General features: G+C 45.6%; 1 protein-coding gene across 3 annotated transcripts in view; it reads left to right on the top strand.

Moving 5' to 3' along the window:
* padi2 (peptidyl arginine deiminase, type II) overlaps positions 1-25,730 on the top strand; it is a 69,640-nt gene that overhangs the window by 19,625 nt on the left and 24,285 nt on the right. For all 3 annotated transcript variants that reach the window (XM_061885793.1, XM_061885784.1, XM_061885801.1), the window contains exons 8-9: positions 12,299-12,402; positions 12,498-12,609. In XM_061885793.1, the coding sequence (XP_061741777.1) occupies positions 12,299-12,402; positions 12,498-12,609 (216 nt within the window). The remainder of the gene's footprint in view (positions 1-12,298; positions 12,403-12,497; positions 12,610-25,730) is intronic.

Genomic DNA, 25,730 nt, shown 5'->3' with positions numbered 1-25,730 from the left:
TGTAGAACTATAATATAATGTCCATTCATTTGAATTGGAATTTCCAGGAAATGTGGGAATTTCGGGAGAATTGAAAATTCTTTGGAAGTATTTATACTAGCACAATTATCCTAGATGATATCAATGGGTTGGTGCTGGAATTGTTATAATCGGTCGTAAAATGTTGACATAGTAACAGTTTGAATTGAGGATTTCGAAACTCCTGGAAATTTTCGAGAAGAGCGGTGATTTTGGGAAAGGGAAAACATGTTTTGTGTGACGATTACGTGGCATCTTGGTGATACGGGTCGTTCTCTCAGAGATGCAGTCAGGCTTCGGACACAGCGTGAAGGTAATAAATTCTGATTTGTTTTACAAATAAAACAGGCTATGAAACAGAAAACCTTGCACAAGGCACAAAAGGCAAACCCAACAGAACTAGCATGGGCGCTAGAAAAAAACAAAAGACTTAGCTTGGAAGCTAGCTGGTTGCGAAAAGGAATACAGGATCGGAATCAGAGTCGTCACTGTTGTGAAACACAAACTAGGAAGCAAGGCTGAATCAATGGAAAATGCAGGCTTAAATAAGGACAGCAATCAGAAAACATGTGCGCGTCAAAAGAAAGGGGCAGGTGAAACTAATGCGTAACTATGGTAACAGACTAAACAAGGAAGTACAACCAGGAACCGAAAGAGTCCAAAACAAACAGAAAACACAAAAAGACTCAAAAACCTAAATCAAAATATGATCCAGGCAGCGGATCATAACATAACCCCCCCCCTTAAGGGACGACGGATTCCAGATGTCCCAGAAAATAATTTGAAACCCCCCCAACTATAACACAGTACATGAGTCAAGGGAGGGCGGAGGGAGGACATGGCGGAGGGTCGCCATGTCACCGAATCCACAAGGGGACAAGTGCGGCGACGAATGGAACACCGCTACCGCAATTGTCCAGGCGGGCAACCTCGGAAAGGCCACATCCGTGGTCGACGGGGAGGTGGGTGCACTTTGCGAGGTGGATGACCGGGGCACGGCCACGGACGTGGAGGTGGGCGCTTCGGCGCCGTCATCGTGGCAGGCTTGGAAGCAGCGGACGAGTCAGGTGTGGACGCTGCAGCGGCCGAGACAGGTGGGGGTGAAGCAGACAAAACAGGCGCGGGTGCAGCAGACGAAGCAGGCGGTGAAGCTTGGCGTGTAAGGCCAGCTCGAGGTCGCTGAGACGTCTTCAAGGAAGCAGTCGTCGTCGTCGTGGAAACAGACGGCGGCGTTGTCATCATGGAAACAGGCGTCGTCGTGTAAACCGGCGGAGTCGTCGTCGTCGTGTTCACAGGTAAAAGTCGTTGTCGTCGTCGTGGGAACAGGTGCTGGAGTGGAATCCAGCCTTGGGTCAGGTGCGGGAGTGGGGTCCAGCCTTGGGTCAGGTGGTAAAGTGGGATCCAGCCTTGGATCAGGTGGTGGAGTGGGATCCAGCCTTGGATCAGGCGCTGGAGTGTGATCCAGCCTTGGGTCAGGTGCTTGAGTGGGATCCAGCCTTGGATCAGGTGCTGGAGTGGGATCCAGCCTTGGATCAGGTGCTGGAGTGGGATCCAGCCTTCGATCAGGTGCTGTAGTGGGATCCGGCCTTGGATCAGGTTTTGGAGTGGGGTCCAGCATAGGGTCAGGTGCTGGAGTGGGATCCAGCCTAGGGTCAGGTGCTAGAGTGGGATCCAGCCTAGGGACAGGTGCTGGAGTGGGATCCAGCCTAGGGACAGGTGCTGGAGTGAGATCCAGCCTTGTAACAGGTGCTAGAGTGAGATCCAGACCTGGGTCAGGTGTTGGTGTGAAAACCAGACTGGGAATAGGACTAGGATTTGGATTTGGACTTGGACTAGGATTAGGACTAGGACTAGACTAGGACTTGGACTTGGACTTGGATTTGGATTTGGACTTGGACTAGGACTAGGATTGGGACTTGGACTAAGACTAAGACTTGGACTAGGGCTTGGACTAGTGCTTGGACTTGGACTAGGACTTGGACTAGCTACAGGTGCTAGCCGTGGTGCAGCTAGCTGTGGTGCAGGTGGAGGTGGTCTAGAAGGGGGTTGCAGTTTGGAGGGCCGAAATACGGGTGGTGGTGGCCTCGCCGGAGGTTGCGGCTTGGCTGGGCACAGCTGTGATACAGTGGTAGCACAGCCCCCCCCCCCCCCCACGCTCCCCGTGGTCTGGAATTGTCTTTAGGGGTGGGGGAAGGGAGGTCAGGAGGGGGGTAGACCCCTCCCCTCTCGATTTTTCAAAAAGTCTTCTCTCAACCACCACCTGAGGTTTATTGGGAATGGCCATTGACGTGGGCGGGGTTTGTCCTTAGGGGCGGAGTCCTAAATTCAGGTGACTGGGATTGATTAGACCTGCAATTAATAAAATTGTCCTGATAAAGTTTGATCCTAGCATAAATGTCTTCTGTGGATGACTGAGGGAACGAATTTAAAAAAAATTCTTCATCACTGCTGTCATCAAACGTGGGCGGGAGAACGTAATCGGGGGGCGTCAACGGAGTGACGTAATAGCTGCTGTCTCTGTGATTGACAGACCAGCCGGAGGAGTGTTTGGAAAATGGAACAAAGTATTACCAGACACCTGAGGGGAATCCTGGACGGCTTGTACTTGGCTGTGTTCCGGAGGGAAGGTTAGCGGGGTTGGAGCGTCTCTGTCACGAGGCGAAGCCTTCTTCTGCGACTTCCGCCTTCGCTGACGAGTTGCGAGCGAATTGAGAGGGGACATTACCGGACCAGGTGGAGTTGAACAGGACCAGGAAACCTCAAGGTCCCCAAATAATTTCTTCACCTGGCGCGCAGCGTAGCGTCTCAGCCTCCATCGCTTGGAGTACAGCCCACGTTCCTTCGTCGACCTCCGAAAAGCCAGCAGCGAAATAACTTTTTTCTGTTTGCTTCCTACTGTGACGATTACGTGGCATCTTGGTGATGCGGGCCATTCTCTCAGAGATGCAGTCGGGCTTCAAACACAGCGTGAAGGTAAGAAATACTGATTTATTTAACAAATAAAACAGGCTATGAAACAGAAAAACTTGCACAAGGCACAAAAGGCAAAACTAACAGAACTAGCATTGGAGCTAGAAAAAAACAAAAAATGTAGCGTGGGAGCTAGCTGGTTGCGAACAGGATTACAGGATCGGAATCAGAGTCGTCACTGTTGTGAAACACAAACTAAGAAGCAAGGCTGAATCAACAAAAAGGCAGTTTTAAATAAGGACATCAATCAGAAAACAGGTGCGCGTCAAAAGCAAGGGGCAGGTGAAACTAATGTGTAACTATGGTAACAGACTAAACAAGGAAGTACAACCAGGAACCGAAAGAGTCCAAAACAAACAGAAAAAAAAGAGACTCAAAAACCTAAATCAAAATATGATCCGGGGAGCAGATCATAACATTTTGTGTTTGATATGTCGCAAAGTAGTGTGTGTTTGAAAGGTGGGAATCAAGTAAAAAAAACGATGCAACATTTTAGGCACTGGAGAACTAATACAATTTCCATTCACTTGAATGGGTATTTCCTGGAAATTTGGGAATTTTGGGAAAACCGAGATCTTTTTGCAAATATTGATACTAGCACAATTGTCTTAGATGACATGAATGGGTTGGTTTTGGGATTTTTATAATCGGTTGAAAAATGTTGACATAGTAACAGTTTGAATTGAAAATGGGTTTTCAGAATTCCTGAAAAATTCAGGAAGGTCAGGATTTCCCCCCCCCCCCTACCCCCCCCAAAAAAATAAGATAACTTTTGTTGTCCCAATTAAGAGGAATGGTTCGATAGTGGAATGGTTGGAATTGGTTGAAAAATTTGGACTGTGAAAACTTTCCAGGAAGAAATGAAAATAGGGCTTTGGAAAACCAGAAATTTGGAAAATGGTAGTGTAAGCTTTCTACTCACATAGGTCCGCTGGAAGCCAGTTGCTCGGGTTGAAAGAAGTTTTTAATCCCACAATTTGCAATACAGGTCAGTAGCCACTTTTCAGTCGCTCAGTTTTGTCTTGCACAGTTCTCTTGACTTCTCCGTCTCTCCAGTCTGCACTGCACTGGTGCACCCGGCCGCTCACTTTTAAGGACAACAGATGATTAGTCTAACACGTACCACCTGCGCCAACTAATCATCTGACAGCTGTGTCTCTCAGCCAGCACATGCCACGCCCCCGTCTGAGGGTGCACTGTCTCCAGTAACTCAGACGGGGTCGCTGACTTCCACTCTAACAGTGCGCTAATCACAATCCTCCTCCACATACCTCCATCGCCAGACTTAGGCCGGGACGTCGTCCGGCCACGCTTACTCCCCCCCCCCCCACCCACCCACCCCCGCCCCCGCATGAGAGCGGGAGAGAAAGTCCGCCACAGCCATCTGCACCCCCGGCCTATGGACCACTCTGAAATGGTAGGTTTGTAAAGCTAGATACCAACGGGTTATCCGCGCGTTGGCATCTTTCAGGCGGTGGAGCCACTGGAGAGGCTTGTGCTCCGAGCAGAGGCTGAACGGGCGTCCCAGCAGGTAGTACTGGAGGGCACCGACCGCCCACCGGATAGCAAGGCACTCCCTCTCCACCGTGCTATACCGGCTTTCTCGTTCGGACAGCTTTCTGCTGATGTATAGGATGGGGTGGTCGATACCCTCCTTCTGCTGGGATAAAACAGCTCCCAGTCCTCTGCCCGACGCGTCTGCCTGCAAACAAAATGGGAGGGAAAAATCAGGCATGTGCAGTACCAGCTCCTCGCAAAGTGCTTTCCTCACCTTCTCGAATGCCTGCTGGCACTGCTCCGTCTACTGGACCAGATCGGGAGCACCTTTTCGGGTGAGGTCAGTTGGTGGGCTGGTCAGGTCCGCAAACCGGGGGACAAACCTCCGGTAGTAGCCCACCAGCCCCAAAAACTGCCTCACCTCTTTTTTTGTCTTCGGGGTCGGGCAGGCCGCAACTGCCGCGGTTTTGTCTATCTGAGGCCGAACCTGACCTTCCCCCAAGTGGTACCCCAGATACTGTACCTCCCTCCGGCCAACCGCGCACTTCGCCGGGTTGGCGGTGAGCCCCGCCCGCCTCAGGGACTCGAGTACCGCCCCCACCCTCTGCATATGCTCCGCCCAGTTGTTCCCCTGGATGATGACTTCATCCAGATAGGCGGCAGCATATGCCGCGTGGAGACGCAGTACCCAGTCCATGAGTCTCTGAAAAGTGGCGGGCGCACCGAACAAGCCGAACGGAAGGGTCACAAATTGGTACAAACCTTCCGGAGTGGAGAATGCCGTTTTTTTCCTTAGACTCTGGAGACAAGGGAATCTGCCAGTAACCCTTAGTTAAATCCAGTGTCGTAAAAAAACGAGCAGTGCCCAAATGGTCTAGGAGCTCATCGACCCGGGGCATCGGGTAGGCATCAAAACGTGACACCTCAAGGTAGTCCACACAGAACCGCACAGACCGATCTTTCTTCCCTACCAGAACTATGGGACTGCACCATGCACTGTGTGACTCTTCTATCACTCCAAATTCCAGCATGGCTTTTAGTTCTTCCCGAACTACTTTGCACTTGTGTTTGGGCAGTCTATAGGGCCGAGACCTCACCGTCACGCCTGTGCTGGTCTCTATGTGATGTTGGGTGAGGTTCGTGCGGCCTGGCAGGGGGGAGAAAACGTCAGCAAAATGTTGCTGTAAATTGGCCACATCTGCTTTCTGTGACGGCGTCTGATGATTATCACAGCGGAGAAGGAAGGGCCGGGAGGAGGGGGGAACCTCCGGCCCCAGCTCCTCGTTCTCCGCTATCGCCGTTACCATGGAGACGGGCTCCGCTTCCCTCCAACCTTTCAGTAGGTTGAGGTGGTATATTTGTGTTGCCCCACCCCGGTCAGACCGCCTAACCTCGTAATCCACGTCACCTACTCGTCGTGTGACCACAAAGGGTCCTTGCCACTTGGCGAGTAATTTGGAGCTGGATGTTGGGAGTAATATAAGTACTTTTTCTCCCGGTGAAAATTGTCTAAGTTGCGCCCCCTTGATATACAGGCGCTGTTGACGTTCTTGAGCTTGGAGCAAATTCTCACGTGACAAGTGCCCTAATGTGTGGAGTTTTGCTCTCAAGTCCATGACGTACTGAATTTCATTTTTACTGGGGTTTGGACCTTCCTCCCAGCTTTCTTTAACTAGGTCCAGTACCCCACGCGGCTTCCTGCCGAACAATAGCTCAAATGAAGAAAATCCTGTTGAGGCCTGGGGAACCTCCCGCACTGCAAATAACAGGGGATGCAACTATTTATGCCAATTTGGTTTGTCCTCGTGTACGAACTTCCGAATCATGGATTTCAAAGTTCTATTCATCCGCTCCACCAACCCATCTGTCTGCGGGTGGTAAATGCTAGTCCGAATAGACTTGATCCCCAATAAACCGTACAGCTCCTTTAACGTGCGTGACATAAAGGACGTGCCCTGGTCAGTTAGAATCTCTTTCGGGATTCCAACTCGGGAGATAACTTGAAACAGTGCCTGTGCTACACTCTTTGCAAAAATAGAGCGCAGTGGTACTGCTTCGGGATAGCGCGTTGCGTAATCCACCAGGACTAGCGCAAAGCGATATCCCTGGGTGCTCAGATGAAATGGCCCGACGAGGTCCATCCCAATACGTTCGAATGGGACCTCTATTAGTGCTAATGGCCGCAAAAGAGCCCTAGGGGTGGCCGCGGGATTAACTAGCTGACAATCCGGACAGGCCGCACACCAGCGGCGCACATCTGCTCGAATGCCTGGCCAATAGAACCGGGCCATTATCCGATTAAGTGTTTTATTATACCCCATGGGATTAAAATGTCCCGCCTGGAAAATCATTTCCCGACGTTTTTTCGGCACCAACAATTGGGTGATTTCCTCCCCTGTCTGAGTGTCACGACTCACTCTATACAATCTGTACCTAATCAATGCAAAGTGAGGGAAGTCCTGCGCTATCCCCGGGCGAACCCGCTGCCCATCAATTGAAATCACTTGGTCCCAGGTCGCGCGCAGAGTGTCATCTCGAGACTGCTCGAGTGGAGAATCATCCACGGGGCGCCATTGGGGAGCCGGGGGGACTTCCTGAGAAGCCCCCGCCATCTCCCCTTCCCTCTCCCCCCCGTCAGCGTCGGATGATCTCGCGTCGGCGATGAGAACAGCGCGGATATCCCTTTTCCCTACCGGTCGTGAACGCACCCCTGCGCACTGCTCTATTAACCCATTAAATCCCGACCAATTAATTCCCAAGATTAAGGGGTGCGCCAGGCGCGAATTTACAGCCATGGTGGATCATGGACTGCTCTCAGCCCGAATCCACCATCGCCCGGTGTATACTCCCTTGTATCCTTACCGGTACATAGTACGTCTCCTGGCCCGGGGGAGGGCGCCGCAGGGTCGACGACCCGGATCACCTGTCTCGCCTCCATGCTAGGACATTCCCGCTGCAGGTGTCCAAGCCGTCCACACCTCCAGTACACCTGCCCAGGCATTCGAGGAGCCGTTTTACGGGGGAGACACAGCGTCCATGGCGGCCGGGTTCTGAGGAGGAGAAAAAACAGGCTGAGTGTTTCTGAGTTTTGTCCATTGCTGGCCTCCATCCCCCGGCTGCGCGCATCCTGCGCGGTGCTGTAACTGGGCGCTCCCCCGCTTCCGTAGCTTTTTCCCCCTTTCTGTGTACTGCCAGATGGTCCTCCGCTAGGGCCACCGCCGCGGCCAGGTCTTGTGGGCGGTGATATCGGACCCACGCTGAGGTCCGTGCCGGGATTGCTTCCATGAATTGCTCCAGGATCACTTCTTCCATCACCTCCTGCACCTGCCCGGGTTGTAGCCATCAGGTCGCCACGTCTCTGAGTTGTTGGCCCAAGGCGAAAGGCCGCTCCTCCGGGCCGAGTCGCATTGCCCGGAACCGGCGCCTGTGATCATCTTTGGATCCTCCCGTCCGGTCCAGCACTGCGCGTCTCAAGTCCCGGTATCTTACCCTGGAGTCAGGTGGTAGGCTGAGTGCCGCTCGCTTCGCCTCTCCCGCCAGCAGCGGGAGCAGCCGTACTGCCCATTCCTCCTCAGGCCACGTGCATGCTCCCGCCGTGGCCTCGAACATGTCTATGTACGTCTGCGGATCTTCTGACTCCGCCATTCTGTGCATCCCCACCGTTGCTAATGAAGGCCTCGGTGCCGCAGATGACGTCCCTGCTCCGGCCCTCTCCATCATGGCTCGCAGGATCTGATTTTGCTGCGCAATTTGCGTCTGCATTGCTTCCATCTGCTTTTGGTTGGCCGTGGAAACCTCCGCCAACAACTGTCCCAGCGCCTCTATCGGGCTTGGTTATAATTGGTTGAAAAATGTTGACATAGTAACAGTAACAGTTTGAATTGAGAATTTCGGAAATCCTGCAAATTTCAAAAAGACCGGGAATTTGTACGGGGAAAAAAAAAGACATTGTATTATGAAATGTTTTTGATACCAATGTACAGCCTTTACCTTTGGGCTTATACTGAGGGAGACTGTGTTGACCAGTTTGACGCGTGTAAATGATAGAATGTCCAGTACTGTAGTTTGGATATGACAATCCGTTTATTTTATGCTATCAAAATTACATCAAAATGGAGGCTATATAACAAAAGGTATGCTGACCTTGAATGGCACATTATTACTGCATTGGCACGACAAGTCACGGCACGTCAATTTAACGGCACGGCACGACACGGTTTAAAACTGTTTGTCTTCCAATCGCCCTTCCGTGCTCACACCAGGACCCAATTTAAAAGAGGCTACCATGGTAACCACCCCGTATCAACAGTCCCCTCCCTGTCAACACTTCCCTATATTTAACAGGAAGTGGGCGGAGCAATCCACCAAAAAAGGAAATTCCCTCTGGGTTGAGGCCAGCAATCAATTAAAGAAAATTAAATAAACAATATGAACAAATAAGGACATTTGGCTCCAGCAACCAATATTCATATTTTTGTAAATTTTTATTGTTTGTGTGTTTCACAGGTTTTTAATTTCAACTTTTCTTTATTGACGTTCGTTTTGTCTTTTTTTTTTTTTACATTTTCAAATTAATGGCAGTGTTTTGACATGGAAAGGCAGGGCTTACAACAAATTTAACCAGAAGCAGTTTTGTTGTAACTTGTAAGCATGTAGCGATCGCGTTTTGCGCCTGCGCAGGAGCGTCAACCTGACTAGGCCGACGTTAGCCTAGTGCGACCTTTTTTTATTTTTTATATATTAATTTTTTATTTTTTTTTGTTCTTCCATGTCAAAACACTGCCATTAATTTGAAAATGTTAAAAACAGAAGTGAATGTGGAAAAAGAAAAATGGCAAAATAAAAACCTATTAAACACACAAATCAATAACAGTGTACAAAATATGACGATTGGCATTGAAAGCATGTCATGATAAAAATAAAAACGTCAATATTTTTATGGATTTTTTGCCAAAATTAGTTTCTACAATGCCATTTTTGTTTCTGATAGCAAATCTTACTGCCAGTGTTTTGCTCCTAAATATTTGTATAAAAGTTTACTAGATTAAGTAATTTCCGTAGAAATTGCTGGAATGTGGAATGACTGTTTTTTTTTTACTTTTCTTTTTTTCTGTTTTCATATCATTGTTTTACTGTTTTAGTTTCTTTCTTTTTTTTACAGTTTTTGCTTTTGTTTTTACAGTTTTCGCTTCTCTTTTTTACAGTTTTGCTTCTGTTAAAGGGGAACATTATCACCAAACCTATGCAAGCATCAATATATACCTTTATGCTGCAGAAAAAAGACCATGTATTTTTTTAACCGATTTCCGAACTCTAAATGGGTGAATTTTGGCAAATTAAACGCCTTTCTGTTTATCGGTCTTTTAGCGATGACGTCAGAACGTGACGTCACCGAGGTAACACACCCGCCAATGGCCGCCATATTCATTTTCACATTACAAACACCGGGTCCCAGCTCTGTTATTTTCTGTTGTATTGACTATTTTTGGGAACCTTGGAGACATCATGCCTCGTCGGTGTGTTGTCAGAGGGTGTAACAACACTAACAAGGAGGGATTCAAGTTGCACCACTGGCAAGAAATCTGCCGCCAGACCCCCATTGAATGTACCAAAGTGTCCTCACATTTGACCGGCGATGCTAAGACAGACATGGCACAGAGATGTATGGATAACCTGCAGATGCATTTGCAACGATTAAGTCAACAAAATCACAAAGGTGAGTTTTGTTGATGTTGTTGACTTATGTATTAATCAGACATATATTTGGTCACGGCATGACTGCCAGCTAATCGATGCTAACATGCTATGTTAATCGATGCTAACATGCTATTTACGCTAGCTGTATGTACATTTGAAACTAGATACCCACATTTAATGCGAAACAAACACTTACCAATATATTTGGTCACGGCATGACTGCCAGCTAATCGATGCTAACATGCTATGTTAATCGAAGCTAACATGCTATTTACGCTAGCTGTATGTACATTTGAAACTAGATACCCACATTTAATGCGAAACAAACACTTACCAATCGATGGATTTAAGTTGCTCCAGTGTCACAAGATGCGAAAGTCCTGATCGTTTGGTCTGCACATTTTACCAGCGATGCTAATAAGGCAGCCATGCTATGGGCCACTTCATTAGGTACACCCACGCTATGGCCGAATAGCGTCAATAGCTATTGGCTCAATAGCTTCAATTTCTTCTTCAATTTCATTTTCGCTATCTGCCTCCATACTCCGACCATCTGTTTCAATACATGCGTAATCTGTTGAATCGCTTAAGCCGCTGAAATCCGAGTCTGAATCCGAGGTAATGTCGCTATATCTTGCTGTGGTAACCGCCATGTTGTTTGTATTGGCAGCCCTGTATGACGTCACAGGGAAATGGATAGTGGCTTCGAAGATAGCGAAAATAAGGCACTTTAAAGCTTTATTTAGGGATATTCCGGGACCGGTAAAATTTTGAAAAAAAATTAAAAAAATACAACAAGCCACTGGGAACTGATTTTTATTGTTTTTAACCCTTTTGAAATTGTGATAATGTTCCCCTTTAATTACTGTTTTCGCTGATCTTATTTATGATTTTTGCTTCTCCTTATTACAGTTTTTTCTTTTTGTTTAAAAATGTTTTTGCATCCTTTTGTTTATATTTTCGCTTCTTTTTTTTTTTTTTTATTTTAACTTTTCTTTTTTTACTATTTTCACTTGTCTTTTTTTATGTCTTCGCTTCTTTTTTTTTACGATTTTTGCTTTTCTTTTTGTTATTTTTCACTTGTCTTTTTTACAGTTTTCTTTTCTATACATTTTCTGCTTTTTCTTTTACAGTTTTTGATTTTCTTTTAACGGTTTTTGCTTCAATTTACGACTTCGCTTCTGTTTTTCCAAATTTTTCTTTTTCTGGGGTTTTTGCCCCTTTTTTACTGTTTTAATTTCTTTCTTATTTTACGGTTTTCATTTCTTTTGTTACGGTTTTTACTGTTTGTTTATACAGTCTTGTATGTTTTTTTTGTTTTTTCAGTTTTCACTTTTTTTAACGGTTTTTGCTTAATTCTTTTTTTATAGTTTTCACTTTTCTTTTTTTCAGTTTAAATTATTTTTTTTACGGTTTTTATTTCTCTTGTTGCGGTTTTTGTTTTTCTTTTTATGGTTTTTGCTTCTGTTTTTTACGGTTTTTGCTTCCACTTATTACGGTTTTTGCTTCAATTTTAATATACTATTGTCACTTGTCTTCGCTTCTTTTTTTCACGATTTCTTTTTTCTTTTTTGCAGTTTTCACTTCTTTTTTTAAAAGTTTTTTGCTTTTTGCTTTTTTACGTTTTTTTTGCTACTCTGTTTTTTTACAGTTTCGTTTCTCTTTTTTTTTAACGTATTTTGCTTTTCTTTTTTACGGTTTTTGCCCCTTTTTTACAGTTTTCACGTCTTTTGTTAAATTTTTTTGCTTATCTTTTATATGGTTTTTGCTTCTCTTTTTTACAGTTTCGTTTCTCTTTTTTACGGTTTTCACATTCCTTTTTTACCGTTTCGTTTCTCTTTTTTACGGTTTCAAATTAACGGCAGTGATTTGACATGAAGGAGCAGGCACCTGTGGGCAGGGCCTACAACAAGTTTGAACGTTGAAGTGGTTTGAATTTAGAGGAGCAGAAGCTGTACTGAAATGCTTACTGTTGCTATAGCTAGAAGAGTGAGCTAGCATACTTCCAAGAGGGTACCAAATAACAGAATCCACGCTTTGAAGCTCCAAATATACACAATCGGCTAAAACGCTAACATTAAAAGTGCTAACAGCTAGCACACTTGTTTGTTGACAGGGTCTCCCCGAGATGCCCATTTTCACAGACACGGTCACGTTCCGAGTGGCGCCTTGGATCATGACGCCAAATATCTTGGAGCCCGCCGAGGTCTTTGTCTGCAGGTAAAAAGTGAACATATTTTATAATTGCTGACCCAAATTGTTAACGTTAAAAAAAGACGGATGATGCTAAAGTGGCCTAATCCTCTCCTCCTCAGCACGTCAGATAACTACGCCTTCCTGAAAGGGATGCGAAGCCTTGTTGCCAAAAGTGGCTACAAGCTGAGCGTGTGCCATGCGTACATGAACAGGGGCGACCGCTGGATGCAAGTAAGAGGACGTCAATATCAAATATATATATATATATATATATATATACATATATATATATATATATATATATATATATATATATATATATATATATATATATATATATATATATGGTTTAGCTCGGTTGGTAGAGTGGCCGTGCCAGAAACTTGAGGGTTGCAGGTTCGATTCCCGCTTCCACCATCCTAGTCACTGCCGTTGTGTCCTTGGGCAAGACACTTTACCCACCTGCTCCCAGTGCCACCCACACTGGTTTGAATGTAACTTAGATATTGGGTTTCACTATGTAAAGCGCTTTGAGTCACTAGAGAAAAAGCGTTATACAAATATAATTCACTTCACTTCACATATATATATATATATATATATATATATATATATATATATATATATATATATATATATATATATACGCTGTTGTAACACGTGCTGAATGTGGCTTGGCATTGTCTTGCTGAAATAAGCAGGGGCATCCATGAAAATGTAGGCGCTTAGATGGCAGCATATGTTGTTCCAAAACCTTTATGTACCTTTCAGCATTAATGGTGCCTTCACAGATGTGTAAGTTACCCATGCATTGGGCACTAATGCACTCCCATACCATCACAGATGCTGACTTTTGAACTTTGCGTCGATAACAGTCTGGATGTTTTGCTTCCCCTTTGGTCCGGATGACACAATGTCGAATATTTCCAAAAACAATTTGAAATGTGGACTCGTCAGACCACAGAACGCTTTTCCACTTTGCATCAGTCCATCTTAGATGATCTCGGGCCCAGAGAAGCCGGCGGCGTTTCTGGATGTTGTTGATAAATGGCTTTCGCTTTGCAGAGTAGAGCTTTATTTTGCACTTACAGATGTAGTGACCAACGGTATTTAGTGACAGTGGTTTTCTGAAGTGTTCCTGAGCTCATGTGTTGATATCCTTCAGAGATTGATGTCGGTTTTTGTTACAGTGCCGTCAGAGGGATCGAAGGTCACGGTCATTAAATATTGGTTTCCGCCCATGCCGCTTACGTGGAGTGATTTCTTCAGATTCTGTGAACCTTTTGATGATATTATGGACCGTAGATGGTAAAATCCCAAAATTTCTTGCAATTGCACTTAGAGAAACGTTGTTCTTAAACTGTTTGACTATTTGCTAACGCAGTAGTGGACAAAGGGGTGTACCTCGCTCCATCCTTTCTTGTGAAAGACTGAACATTTTTAGGGAAGCTGTTTTCATTCCCAATCATGGCACGCAGCTGTTCCCAATTAGCCTGCACACCTGTGGGATGTTCCAAATAAGTGTTTGATGCGCATTCCTCAACTTTATCAGTATTTCTTGCCACCTTTCCTAACTTCTTTGTCATGTGTTGCTGGCATCAAATTCTAAAGTTAATGATTATTTGCGACAAAAAAAAAAAAGTTTATCAGTTTGAACATCAAATATGTTGTCTTTGTAGCATATTCAACTGAATATGAGTTGAAAATGATTTGCAAATCACCGTATTCCATTTATATTTACATCTAAAACAATTTCCCAACTCATATGAAAACGGGGTTTTTATATATATATACATACATACATACCCTTGCAGTGTGTATATTGTACATATTACATATTGTTATGAAAGTGTCTGATACTACATTATATATATACTTGCAGTGTGTATATTGAAAATAATACATATTGTGTGAAGGTGTCTGTTACTAGATTACACATATATACTTGCATTGTGTATATTGTACATATTGTTATGAAGGTGTCTGTTACTACATTATATATATATATTAGGGCTGGGCAACGATTAAAAATTTTAATCGAAGTTATTCGCACTATTTCTCCGATTAATCACTCCTCGTCTGCATTATTCATAAATAGACAGACAACACATATACTCCGCTGATTCACAGGCCGCTGGATGTAGCCGGCAAAGTATTCCCATGCTAGCTAGCTGGTCTAGCAAGCACGCGTCATTCAGTCCAAAACGGCCCGATCTATCCACATTCAGAATTGTCTGGCGGTCGAAAGTGATCCCGGAGTGACCACGCTGTAAACCAGCCATGAAATTTGCAGAATTGTCCGGTATTTTTGCCAAATGTTCCATCTTTACCAAGAGCCCCATGACGCCGAAGCCCGTCCGGGCGACGCCATCTTGTTAAGAAAAGGCGTTAACAAAATAAAAGCATGTAAACAACATACGCAAATGTGCGATAAAAGATTGAGGAGTTAACTCGTAATTAACGCATTAATTTGCCCACCCCTTATACATATATATATATATATATATATATATATATATATATATATATATGTAGGTGTGGGAAAAAAATCACAAGACTACTTCATCTCTACAGATCTGTTTCATGAGGGGTTCCCTCAATCATCAGGAGATTTTAATGGAAGCATTCACATACAATGGTTTATATAGAGCACATATAGAGAATATTTTTCTTAGGGTGTTGCCTTTGGGGAAGTGTTTGATCGACAAACACTTCCCCAAAGGCAACACCCTAAGAAAAATATTCAACAAGAACAACAAAAGGTGTTGCCTTTGGGGAAGTGTTTGATCGACAAACACTTCCCCAAAGGCAACACCCTAAGAAAAATATTCAACAAGAACAACATTAAATTGAGCTACAGCTGTATGAATAACATGCAACAAATCATTTAAAACCACAACAAAGCAATTGCAAAAGGACTGCCTACCCCCAGACTAAACGACTCTGAAACCAATAATGAATATAACTGTCGCAAGAAACCTGATTGCCCTCTCAACGGAGGGTGCTTACAGACATCAGTCGTTTACCAAGCAAAGGTAATACGCAAGGACATTAACACATCCGACACGTACGTAGGATTAACCGAAGGAGCGTTCAAAACAAGATGGAATAATCACAACGCCTCCTTTAGAAACCAGACTTTGCAAAATTCTACAGAACTCAGCAAACACATTTGGAACCTCAAAGACAATAATGTTGAATATGCAATAACATGGCAAATTCTTGCATCCAGCACACCTTACAACAGTGGTAATAAAAGATGCAACCTATGCTTGAAAGAGAAACTGTTTATTATATATCATCCAGATCTATCATCCCGCAACAAGCGCAGTGAAATCATTTCAACATGCCGCCACAGACGGAAACACCTCCTAGGTAACACATGAGCCAATCACCACACCCTATGCCTGCCTGTACCCACCGACTCTGTGCTCTATACAAACCATTGTATGTGAATGCTTCCATTAAAATCTCCTGATGATTGAGGGAACCCCTCATGAAACAGATCTGTAGAGATGACGTAGTCTTGTGATTTTTTTCCCACACCTACATATTGCGCTCTACCACGGTATCGAGCACTATTCTCTGGATAATCCAATCAAGATATATATATATATATATATATATATATATATATATATATATATATATATATATATATATATATATATGTAGGTGTGGGAAAAAATCACAAGACTACTTCATCTCTACAGATCTGTTTCATGAGGGGTTCCCTCAATCATCAGGAGATTTTAATGGAAGCATTCACATACAATGGTTTATATAGAGCACAGAGTGGGTGGGTACAAGCAGGCGTAGGGTGTGGTGATTGGCTCATGTGTTACCTAGGAGGTATTTCCTTCTGTGGCGGCATGTTGAAATGATTTCACTGCGCTTGTTGAGGGATGATAAATCTGGATGATATATAATAAACAGTTTCTCTTTTAAGCATAGGTTGCATCTTTTATTACCACTGTTGTAAGGTGTGCTGGATGCAAGAATTTGCCATGTTATTGAATATTCAACATTATTGTCTTTGAGGTTCCAAATGTGTTTGCTGAGTTCTGTAGAATTTTGCAAAGTCTGGTTTCTAAAGGAGGCGTTGTGATTATTCCATCTTGTTTTGAACGCTCCTTCGGTTAATCCTACGTACGTGTCGGATGTGTTAATGTCCTTGCGTATTACCTTTGCTTGGTAAACGACCCGGAGTTGGGGCACGATGGCGAGCGCCTGGTGGTCGGGCCTGTTCCCATGGGGCCCGGCCGGGCACAGCCCGAAGAGGCAACGTGGGTCATCCCTCCAATGGGCTCACCACTCATAGGAGGGGCCATAGAGGTCGGGTGCATTGTGAGCTGGGCGGCAGCCGAAGGCAGGGCACTTGGCGGTCCGATCCTCGGCTACAGAAGCTAGCTCTTGGGACGTGGAACGTCACCTCACTGGGGGGGAAGGAGCCTGAGCTAGTGCGCGAGGTAGAGAAGTTCCGGCTGGATATAGTCGGACTCACCTCGACGCACAGCAAGGGCTCTGGAACCAGTTCTCTCGAGAGGGACTGGACCCTCTTCCACTCTGGCGTTGCCGGCAGTGAAAGGCGACGGGCTGGGGTGGCAATTCTGGTTGCCCCCCGGCTCAAAGCCTGTACGTTTGAGTTCAACCCAGTGGACGAGAGGGTAGCTTCCCTTCGCCTTCGGGTGGGGGGACGGGTCCTGACTGTTGTTTGTGCTTACGCACCAAACAGCAGTTCAGAATACCCACCCTTTTTGGGTACACTCGAGGGAGTACTGGAAAGTGCTCCTCCGGGTGATTCCCTTGTCCTACTGGGAGACTTCAACGCTCATGTTGGCAACGACAGTGAAACCTGGAGAGGCGTGATTGGGAAGAATGGTCGCCCGGATCCAAACCCGAGTGGTGTTTTGTTATTGGACTTTTGTGCTCGTCACAGTTTGTCGATAACAAACACCATGTTCAAACATAAGGGTGTCCATATGTGCACTTGGCACCAGGACACCCTAGGCCGCAGTTCCATGATCGACTTTGTAGTTGTGTCATCGGATTTGCGGCCTTATGTTTTGGACACTCGGGTGAAGAGAGGGGCGGGGCTTTCTACCGATCACCACCTGGTGGTGAGTTGGCTGCGATGGTGGGGGAGGATGCCGGACAGACCTGGCAGGCCCAAGCGCATTGTGAGGGTCTGCTGGGAACGTCTGGCAGAGTCTCCTGTCAGAGAGAGTTTCAATTCACACCTCCGGGAGAACTTTGAACATGTCACGAGGGAGGTGCGGGACATTGAGTCCGAGTGGACCATGTTCCGAACCTCTATTGTCGAGGCGGCTGATTGGAGCTGTGGCCGCAAGGTTGTTGGTGCCTGTCGTGGCGGTAATCTCAGAACCCGTTGGTGGACACCAGCAGTGAGGGATGCCGTCAAGCTGAAGAAGGAGTCCTATCGGGTTCTTTTGGCTCATAGGACTCCGGAGGAAGTGGACGGGTACCGACGGGCCAAGCGGTGTGCAGCTTTAGCGGTCGCGGAGGCAAAAACTCGGACATGGGAAGAGTTCGGGGAAGCCATGGAAAACGACTTCCGGACGGCTTCGAAGCGATTCTGGACCACCATACGGCGCCTCAGGAAGGGGAAGCAGTGCACTATCAACACCGTGTATGGTGCGGATGGTGTTCTGCTGACTTCGACTGCGGATGTTGTGGATCGGTGGAGGGAATACTTCGAAGACCTCCTCAATCCCACCAACACGTCTTTCTTTGAGGAAGCGGTGCCTGGGGGTTCTGTAGTGGACTCTCCTATTTCTGGGGCTGAGGTCGCTGAGGTAGTTAAAAAGCTCCTCGGCGGCAAGGCCCCGGGGGTGGATGAGATCCGCCCGGAGTTCCTTAAGGCTCTGGATGCTGTGGGGCTGTCTTGGTTGACAAGACTCTGCAGCATCGCGTGGACATCGGGGGCGGTACCTCTGGATTGGCAGACCGGGGTGGTGGTCCCTCTCTTTAAGAAGGGGGACCGGAGGGTGTGTTCCAACTATCGTGGGATCACACTCCTCAGCCTTCCCGGTAAGGTTTATTCAGGTGTACTGGAGAGGAGGCTTCGCCGGATAGTCGAACCTCGGATTCAGGAGGAACAGTGTGGTTTTCGTCCTGGTCGTGGAACTGTGGACCAGCTCTACACTCTCGGCAGGGTTCTTGAGGGTGCATGGGAGTTTGCCCAACCAGTCTACATGTGCTTTATGGACTTGGAGAAGGCATTCGACCGTGTCCCTCGGGAAGTCCTGTGGGGAGTGCTCAGAGAGTATGGGGTATCGGAATGTCTTATTGTGGCAGTCCGCTCCCTGTATGATCAGTGTCAGAGCTTGGTCCGCATTGCTGGCAGTAAGTCGGACACGTTTCCAGTGAAGGTTGGACTCCGCCAAGGCTGTCCTTTGTCACCGATTCTGTTCATAACTTTTATGGACAGAATTTCTAGGCGCAGTCAAGGCGTTGAGGGGTTCCGGTTTGGTGGCCACGGGATTAGGTCTCTGCTTTTTGCAGATGATGTAGTCCTGATGGCTTCATCTGGCCGGGATCTTCAGCTCTCACTGGATCGGTTTGCAGCCGAGTGTGAAGCGACCGGAATGAGAATCAGCACCTCCAAGTCCGAGTCCATGGTTCTCGCCCGGAAAAGGGTGGAGTGCCATCTCCGGGTTGGGGAGGAGACCCTGCCCCAAGTGGAGGAGTTCAAGTACCTAGGAGTCTTGTTCACGAGTGGGGGAAGAGGGGATCGTGAGATCGACAGGCGGATCGGTGCGGCGTCTTCAGTAATGCGGACGTTGTATCGATCCGTTGTGGTGAAGAAGGAGCTGAGCCGGAAGGCAAAGCTCTCAATTTACCGGTCGATCTACGTTCCCATCCTCACCTATGGTCATGAGCTTTGGGTCATGACCGAAAGGATAAGATCACGGGTACAAGCGGCCGAAATGAGTTTCCTCCGCCGGGTGGCGGGGCTCTCCCTTAGAGATAGGGTGAGAAGCTCTGCCATCCGGGAGGGGCTCAACGTAAAGCCGCTGCTCCTCCACATCGAGAGGAGCCAGATGAGGTGGTTCGGGCATCTGGTCAGGATGCCACCCGAACGCCTCCCTGGGGATGTGTTTGGGGCGCGTCCAGCTGGTAGGAGGCCACGGGGAAGACCCAGGACACGTTGGAAGGACTATGTCTCCCGGCTGGCCTGGGAACGCCTCGGGATCCCCCGGGAAGAGCTGGACGAAGTGGCTGGAGATAGGGAAGTCTGGGCTTCCCTGCTTGGGCTGCTGCCCCCGCGACCCGGCCTCGGATAAGCGGAAGATGATGGATGGATGGATGGATGGATGGTAAACGACTGATGTCTGTAAGCACCTTCCGTTGAGAGGGCAATCAGGTTTCTTGCGACAGTTACATTCATTATTGGTTTCAGAGTCGTTTAGTCTGGGGGTAGGCAGTCCTTTTGCAATTGCTTTGTTGTGGTTTGAAATGATTTGTTGCATGTTGTTCATACAGCTGTAGCTCAATTTAATGTTGTTCTTGTTGAATATTTTTCTTAGGGTGTTGCCTTTGGGGAAGTGTTTGTCGATCAGAGTGAGGAACTTGCGGCCGATGTTGGTTCAGACGTCTTTGCTGAATGGCGGATTGTACCAGATGATGTTGTTTCGTTTTCTGCTCTTTTTTGGTTGGTTTCCTGGAGTGGGTTCATAGGTGAGGGTGAAGTTGTATCCGCTTTCATCAAGTGCTTTCTGGTACGGGGGGGTTGCTTGGTCGAATTCAGCTTTGCTGGATGACAGCATCGATAGCCTTTTATTAATTCCGGTAGGTATTCTTTTGGTGGTGGTGGGTGGGTGGTTGCTGTCATGGTGCACGTATTGGAGTGTTGTGTTGGGTTTCGTGAATGGTTGGTAGCTGTTATATCTCAGGTTGAAAGTGACGTCGAGGAAGTTGACGGTTTGCTTGTTGGCTTCAATCGTGATCCGTAGGCCGTTTTCTTTGAAGATTTGGCATATGCGCATCTTGGTGTTCTCGCTGCTCCTTGGCGAGGCGCGGCACACTGCCAGTCCGTCATCACGGTAAATACCAAGGTTCAGGTTGAGGCTAGCAAGCTGGGAGACGAGGAAACTCCCAACGAGTTCGCACGTTTCTGCTCCGTCAAAACTCCCCATAGTAACGTCAAACGTTGAATTGTTCTTTTTTTGCCATGGTGTACTGTTGTGGATGAGTATGGAGTTCTTTGCGTGGATGATGATGTTTCTTTCGTTGCCCGTGATTGAGTCGTAGTCCGAGGCGAAGTTTAGTGCTTGGGTCAGTAGGTCTTGCGTGATGGAAGGGTAAAATTCTTCGATGTCGAAGGAGATAAAGTTGTGTTGTTGTTTGTCTTGGATGTTGTTAAACCATTTGATTACTGCTGCTGTATTTCTCCATTGGTTGAGTGGTGTTTTGTCCTTGATTTTTGCGTTGATTCTGTCCAGGATTATTTTGCTGATTTTTCCTATTTCGGATTTAGTTGGGTTTATTAGTCGGCATGTTGGGTTATTTGCGAAGTTGGGTTTGTGGTCCTTCAATGTGATGAAGGCTTCTTTGTTGGCTGTGGCGTCCACCCTGTCCTCAATATTCAGTTCGGTTGCGATCCGCTTGTTTTCCAAGTGGATGTTCTGTAAAGTGTTGGGTTGCGCTTTTTTGTATGATTTGGTGATGCTTTTGTCCAGTAAAGAGTTATGTTCTGGTATGTCCATTCTGTAGAAGTTTGTGGTTTTATCGGCGGCTATGATGAGGTTGCTTACTTTCTTGATGCGCTCCGTGTCATTTTTCAGCTTGGTGAGGAATGGGTTGCGGGCTGGCTTAAATTTGACTGATTGTATCATTTTGAGCATGTCGTTCTCGAAGTCCTTTAATTCCTTGACTGTGGGTGGGTTCTTGGTAGATTTGAATCCGTAAGTTTCCTTTTGCGTTCCTTTTGTTTCAGGGTGGAGGAAAAAGTGTGCTTTCCACCGCATCCTTCTTAGGAAGTGTTCCGTCTTTTCTATGAGTCTTTGCTTGTAGTCCTTCTGGGCGGGTATGGGAATGTTCTTCGTGGAGTAGTCGATGCTGAACTTTTCCATTTCGGATCGTCGTACAGTGCTCAACAAATGTCAATTTGGAGCGGAATATGTCTTGATTGGATTATCCAGAGAATAGTGCTCGATACCGTGGTAGAGCGCAATATGTAGGTGTGGGAAAAAATCACAAGACTACTTTATCTCTACAGATCTGTTTCATGAGGGGTTCCCTCAATCATCAGGAGATTTTAATGGAAGCATTCACATACAATGGTTTATATAGAGCACAGAGTGGGTGGGTACAAGCAGGCGTAGGGTGTGGTGATTGGCTCATGTGTTACCTAGGAGGTATTTCCTTCTGTGGCGGCATGTTGAAATGATTTCACTGCGCTTGTTGAGGGATGATAAATCTGGATGATATATAATAAACAGTTTCTCTTTTAAGCATAGGTTGCATCTTTTATTACCACTGTTGTAAGGTGTGCTGGATGCAAGAATTTGCCATGTTATTGAATATTCAACATTATTGTCTTTGAGGTTCCAAATGTGTTTGCTGAGTTCTGTAGAATTCTGCAAAGTCTGGTTTCTAAAGGAGGCGTTGTGATTATTCCATCTTGTTTTGAACGCTCCTTCGGTTAATCCTACGTACGTGTCGGATGTGTTAATGTCCTTGCGTATTACCTTTGCTTGGTAAACGACTGATGTCTGTAAGCACCTTCCGTTGAGAGGGCAATCAGGTTTCTTGCGACAGTTACATTCATTATTGGTTTCAGAGTCGTTTAGTCTGGGGGTAGGCAGTCCTTTTGCAATTGCTTTGTTGTGGTTTGAAATGATTTGTTGCATGTTGTTCATACAGCTGTAGCTCAATTTTATGTTGTTCTTGTTGAATATTTTTCTTAGGGTGTTGCCTTTGGGGAAGTGTTTGTCGATCAGAGTGAGGAACTTGCGGCCGATGTTGGTTCAGACGTCTTTGCTGAATGGCGGATTGTACCAGATGATGTTGTTTCGTTTTCTGCTCTTTTTTGGTTGGTTTCCTGGAGTGGGTTCATAGGTGAGGGTGAAGTTGTATCCGCTTTCATCAAGTGCTTTCTGGTACGGGGGGGTTGCTTGGTCGAATTCAGCTTTGCTGGATGACAGCATCGATAGCCTTTTATTAATTCCGGTAGGTATTCTTTTGGTGGTGGTGGGTGGGTGGTTGCTGTCATGGTGCACGTATTGGAGTGTTGTGTTGGGTTTCGTGAATGGTTGGTAGCTGTTATTTCTCAGGTTGAAAGTGACGTCGAGGAAGTTGACGGTATATATATATATATATATATATATATATATATATATATATATATATATATATATATATATATATATATATATATATATACATATTGTTGTTTACATGCTTTTATTTTGTTAACGCCTTTTCTTAACAAGATGGCGTCGCCCGGACGGGCATCAGCGTCGAGGGGCTCTTGGTAAAGATGGAACATTTGGCAAAAATACCGGACAATTCTGCAACTTTCATGGCTGGCTTACAGCGTGGTCACTCCGGGATCACTTTCGACCGCCAGACAATTCTGAATGTGGATAGATCGGGCCGTTTTGGACTGAATGACGCGTACTTGCTAGACCTGCTAGCTAGCATGGGAATACTTTGCCGGCTACATCCAGTGGCCTGTGAAGTAGCGGACTATATGTGTTGTCTTTCTATTTATGAATAATGCAGACGAGGAGTGTTCGCTCAGTTCTTAACGTTTGTTTTCAGAGTGTGCATATCACAACATACAAGATGCCGTCATGCCGACACCCAACGTATACCGGGCTACCGCGCATGCTTGTCACTCCTGTTGCATGCTGGGTAGGGTAGTTCTTTTTTTCCCTGGCTCATAACATCACAATATAGTACCATGTATATGCGTTCAGTTTATCAAAGCACCAAGCAAACAATCGGAAAACTCCCATCATGTCAATTCCTAGATATGGTCATAATTATTTTAAGTGCACTACGCATAATAAACACAACATTATTAATATTGTTACTATGGATAATTTGATCAAAAATTCCCTAAAACAGCCCACTACCTATAATATAGGTTTTTTAAACATAAGATCGCTGATAAAAAATTTTTTTCTGCTGTTACCTCAGAAATTGCCTGTTCAGATGTTATGATTGTAGCTCAGAGATTTGTATGTAGATTATATTTATTTCCCATAACAAACAGGATGACTTAAATACCCTGGCAGTGGCAATAAGCTTAAATGTTTGTATTTACATTTTTTGAGTTGATTTTCAGAAAATATGCTATTTAACTGCTACTGTTTAACAAGTACTGATTTAAATTGTGTGTGCACAACAAATGTTTTGGCGCTTTTGTTCATGTGGGAGAATATTCCAATAAAGGTGCACTACATACTACTTTTGAATTCATTATTGGCCTTTGTGTATACAATGCAGTTAATCGCGATTAATCGGAGAAATAGTGCGATTAACTTCGATTATAATTTTTAATCGTTACCCAGCCCTAATATATATATATATATATATATATATATATATATATATATATATATATATATATACTTGCAGTGTGTATATTGAAAATATTACATATTGTTATGAAGGTGTCTGTTACTACATTACATATATATACTTGCAGTGTGTATATTGTACATATTGTTATGAAGGTGTCTGTTACTACATTTTATACATATATATATATATATATATATATATATATATATATATATATATATATATATATATATATATATATATATATATATATATATATATATATATATATATATATATATATATATATAGTGTATATTGTACATATTACATATTGTTATGAAGGTGTTTGTTACTACATTATATATACACACACACACACACACACACTGTTCAGTTTTTTCCGTATTGGCCCTCTGAATATGGGTCGTCATTCAGCATGAAAGGAATTACTAGCTGTGCACTCTTTGCTTGTTTTATTTGATACTATTGCAGCAACATCAGCAGCAGCAGCAGGTACCAGTGGGGTATGCTGGAGACAAAGGATGCTGTTCTTACAATCGAAAGCAATGTCGCCATTTTTAAAGCTACCCAAATGGTCATCTCTCATTGGTAGCCCCGCCCATCTTAAAATTCCCAGGCAAGTCCGCCACAAATACATATACTCATAGTAAATCCAACACCTCCCACTTAAGTTCCTGATATCCCATCCAAGGAACTTACACCACGATCAAGAGACCCCACCTCGTGACACCCGTTCGATAACCCAGTTACAATGTTTTTTTTGTTTTTTTTAAATGAGTAATCTCTTTACTTTGGCTAACTAGTGTCCACCCTAATTGTGCAGTGTCGCATACTGTTGACCGTAGAAGAGCATAGTCCCAGAGTCAATCATGACCCTCTGGCAGATGATGCGTGCCAGGGTTAATGTTTTTTTTTTTTTTATTGGAGTGTGGATGCTCATCTTCGTATATGTACTGTGTGCTCTGTGTGGGCATGGTGGCAGCAATCCACCTACACCAACCAGCCAAATAGCTTAAAGGGGTTTGGGGAGTTGATTTGGCCAGGGGGTGGCGCAGTGACTGGAACTTTGAAGTTGCCCCGGGAGACAGCGTCATGAAGTCGCAGCTGGAGTCGAATCCTCTGCTGGGATCAGCACGACCAGCCGCCTTACATCCCTTTGCAGGATGATGGTTGAGGGGAGTTGTTGACTTGTCCTGCCTTTTCTCTCAGTATTCGTTGTTGGGAGGCCGACACAAACTTTGACATCGATGTCCCTGACGACTCCATGCCTGTCTGGTCTTGTGGATGTAACTATGCCCAAGCGGAAGTGTCCTCTCATAGCATTAGGATCTGCGATCTAGACGATGTCTCCCTTTTTAACGTTTCGCTCCTTTGTTTGCCACTTCTCACGGACAAAGAGATTTGGACTGTCTAGTTCATTCCACTTGGCCCAGAATCTGTCAACTAAATTGTGAATGTTCCTTAGCCTGCGCCAGGGGTGGGTGACTAGATCAAGTCCATCTGTGTCTCCTCCCACTGAGGATTGTCCGAGGATGAGAGAGTTGGGAGTTATGTAGTCGACTGATTCCTCTTGCTCCTGGGCGCCAGCGTCGATTGGGCGCTCGTTTGTCAGGTTGGTTGCCTGAAACATTAGAGTCTGGAACTCGCTCCAGGTGAGTCTGACGCTCCTTTCAAACTTGTAAGGGCTCTTTTAACCAGTTTTACGGCAGCTTCTGCTGCTCCATTGCGGTGAGGCGCATCAGCAGGGTGGACGCACCATGCACATTCTGTCCCATTCTTGGCTGTAATGTCCT

Source organism: Nerophis ophidion, linkage group LG02 (genome assembly GCF_033978795.1).
Source record: "Nerophis ophidion isolate RoL-2023_Sa linkage group LG02, RoL_Noph_v1.0, whole genome shotgun sequence".
Classification (NCBI taxonomy): domain Eukaryota; kingdom Metazoa; phylum Chordata; class Actinopteri; order Syngnathiformes; family Syngnathidae; genus Nerophis; species Nerophis ophidion.
This window is presented reverse-complemented; position numbering and strand designations above follow the sequence as displayed.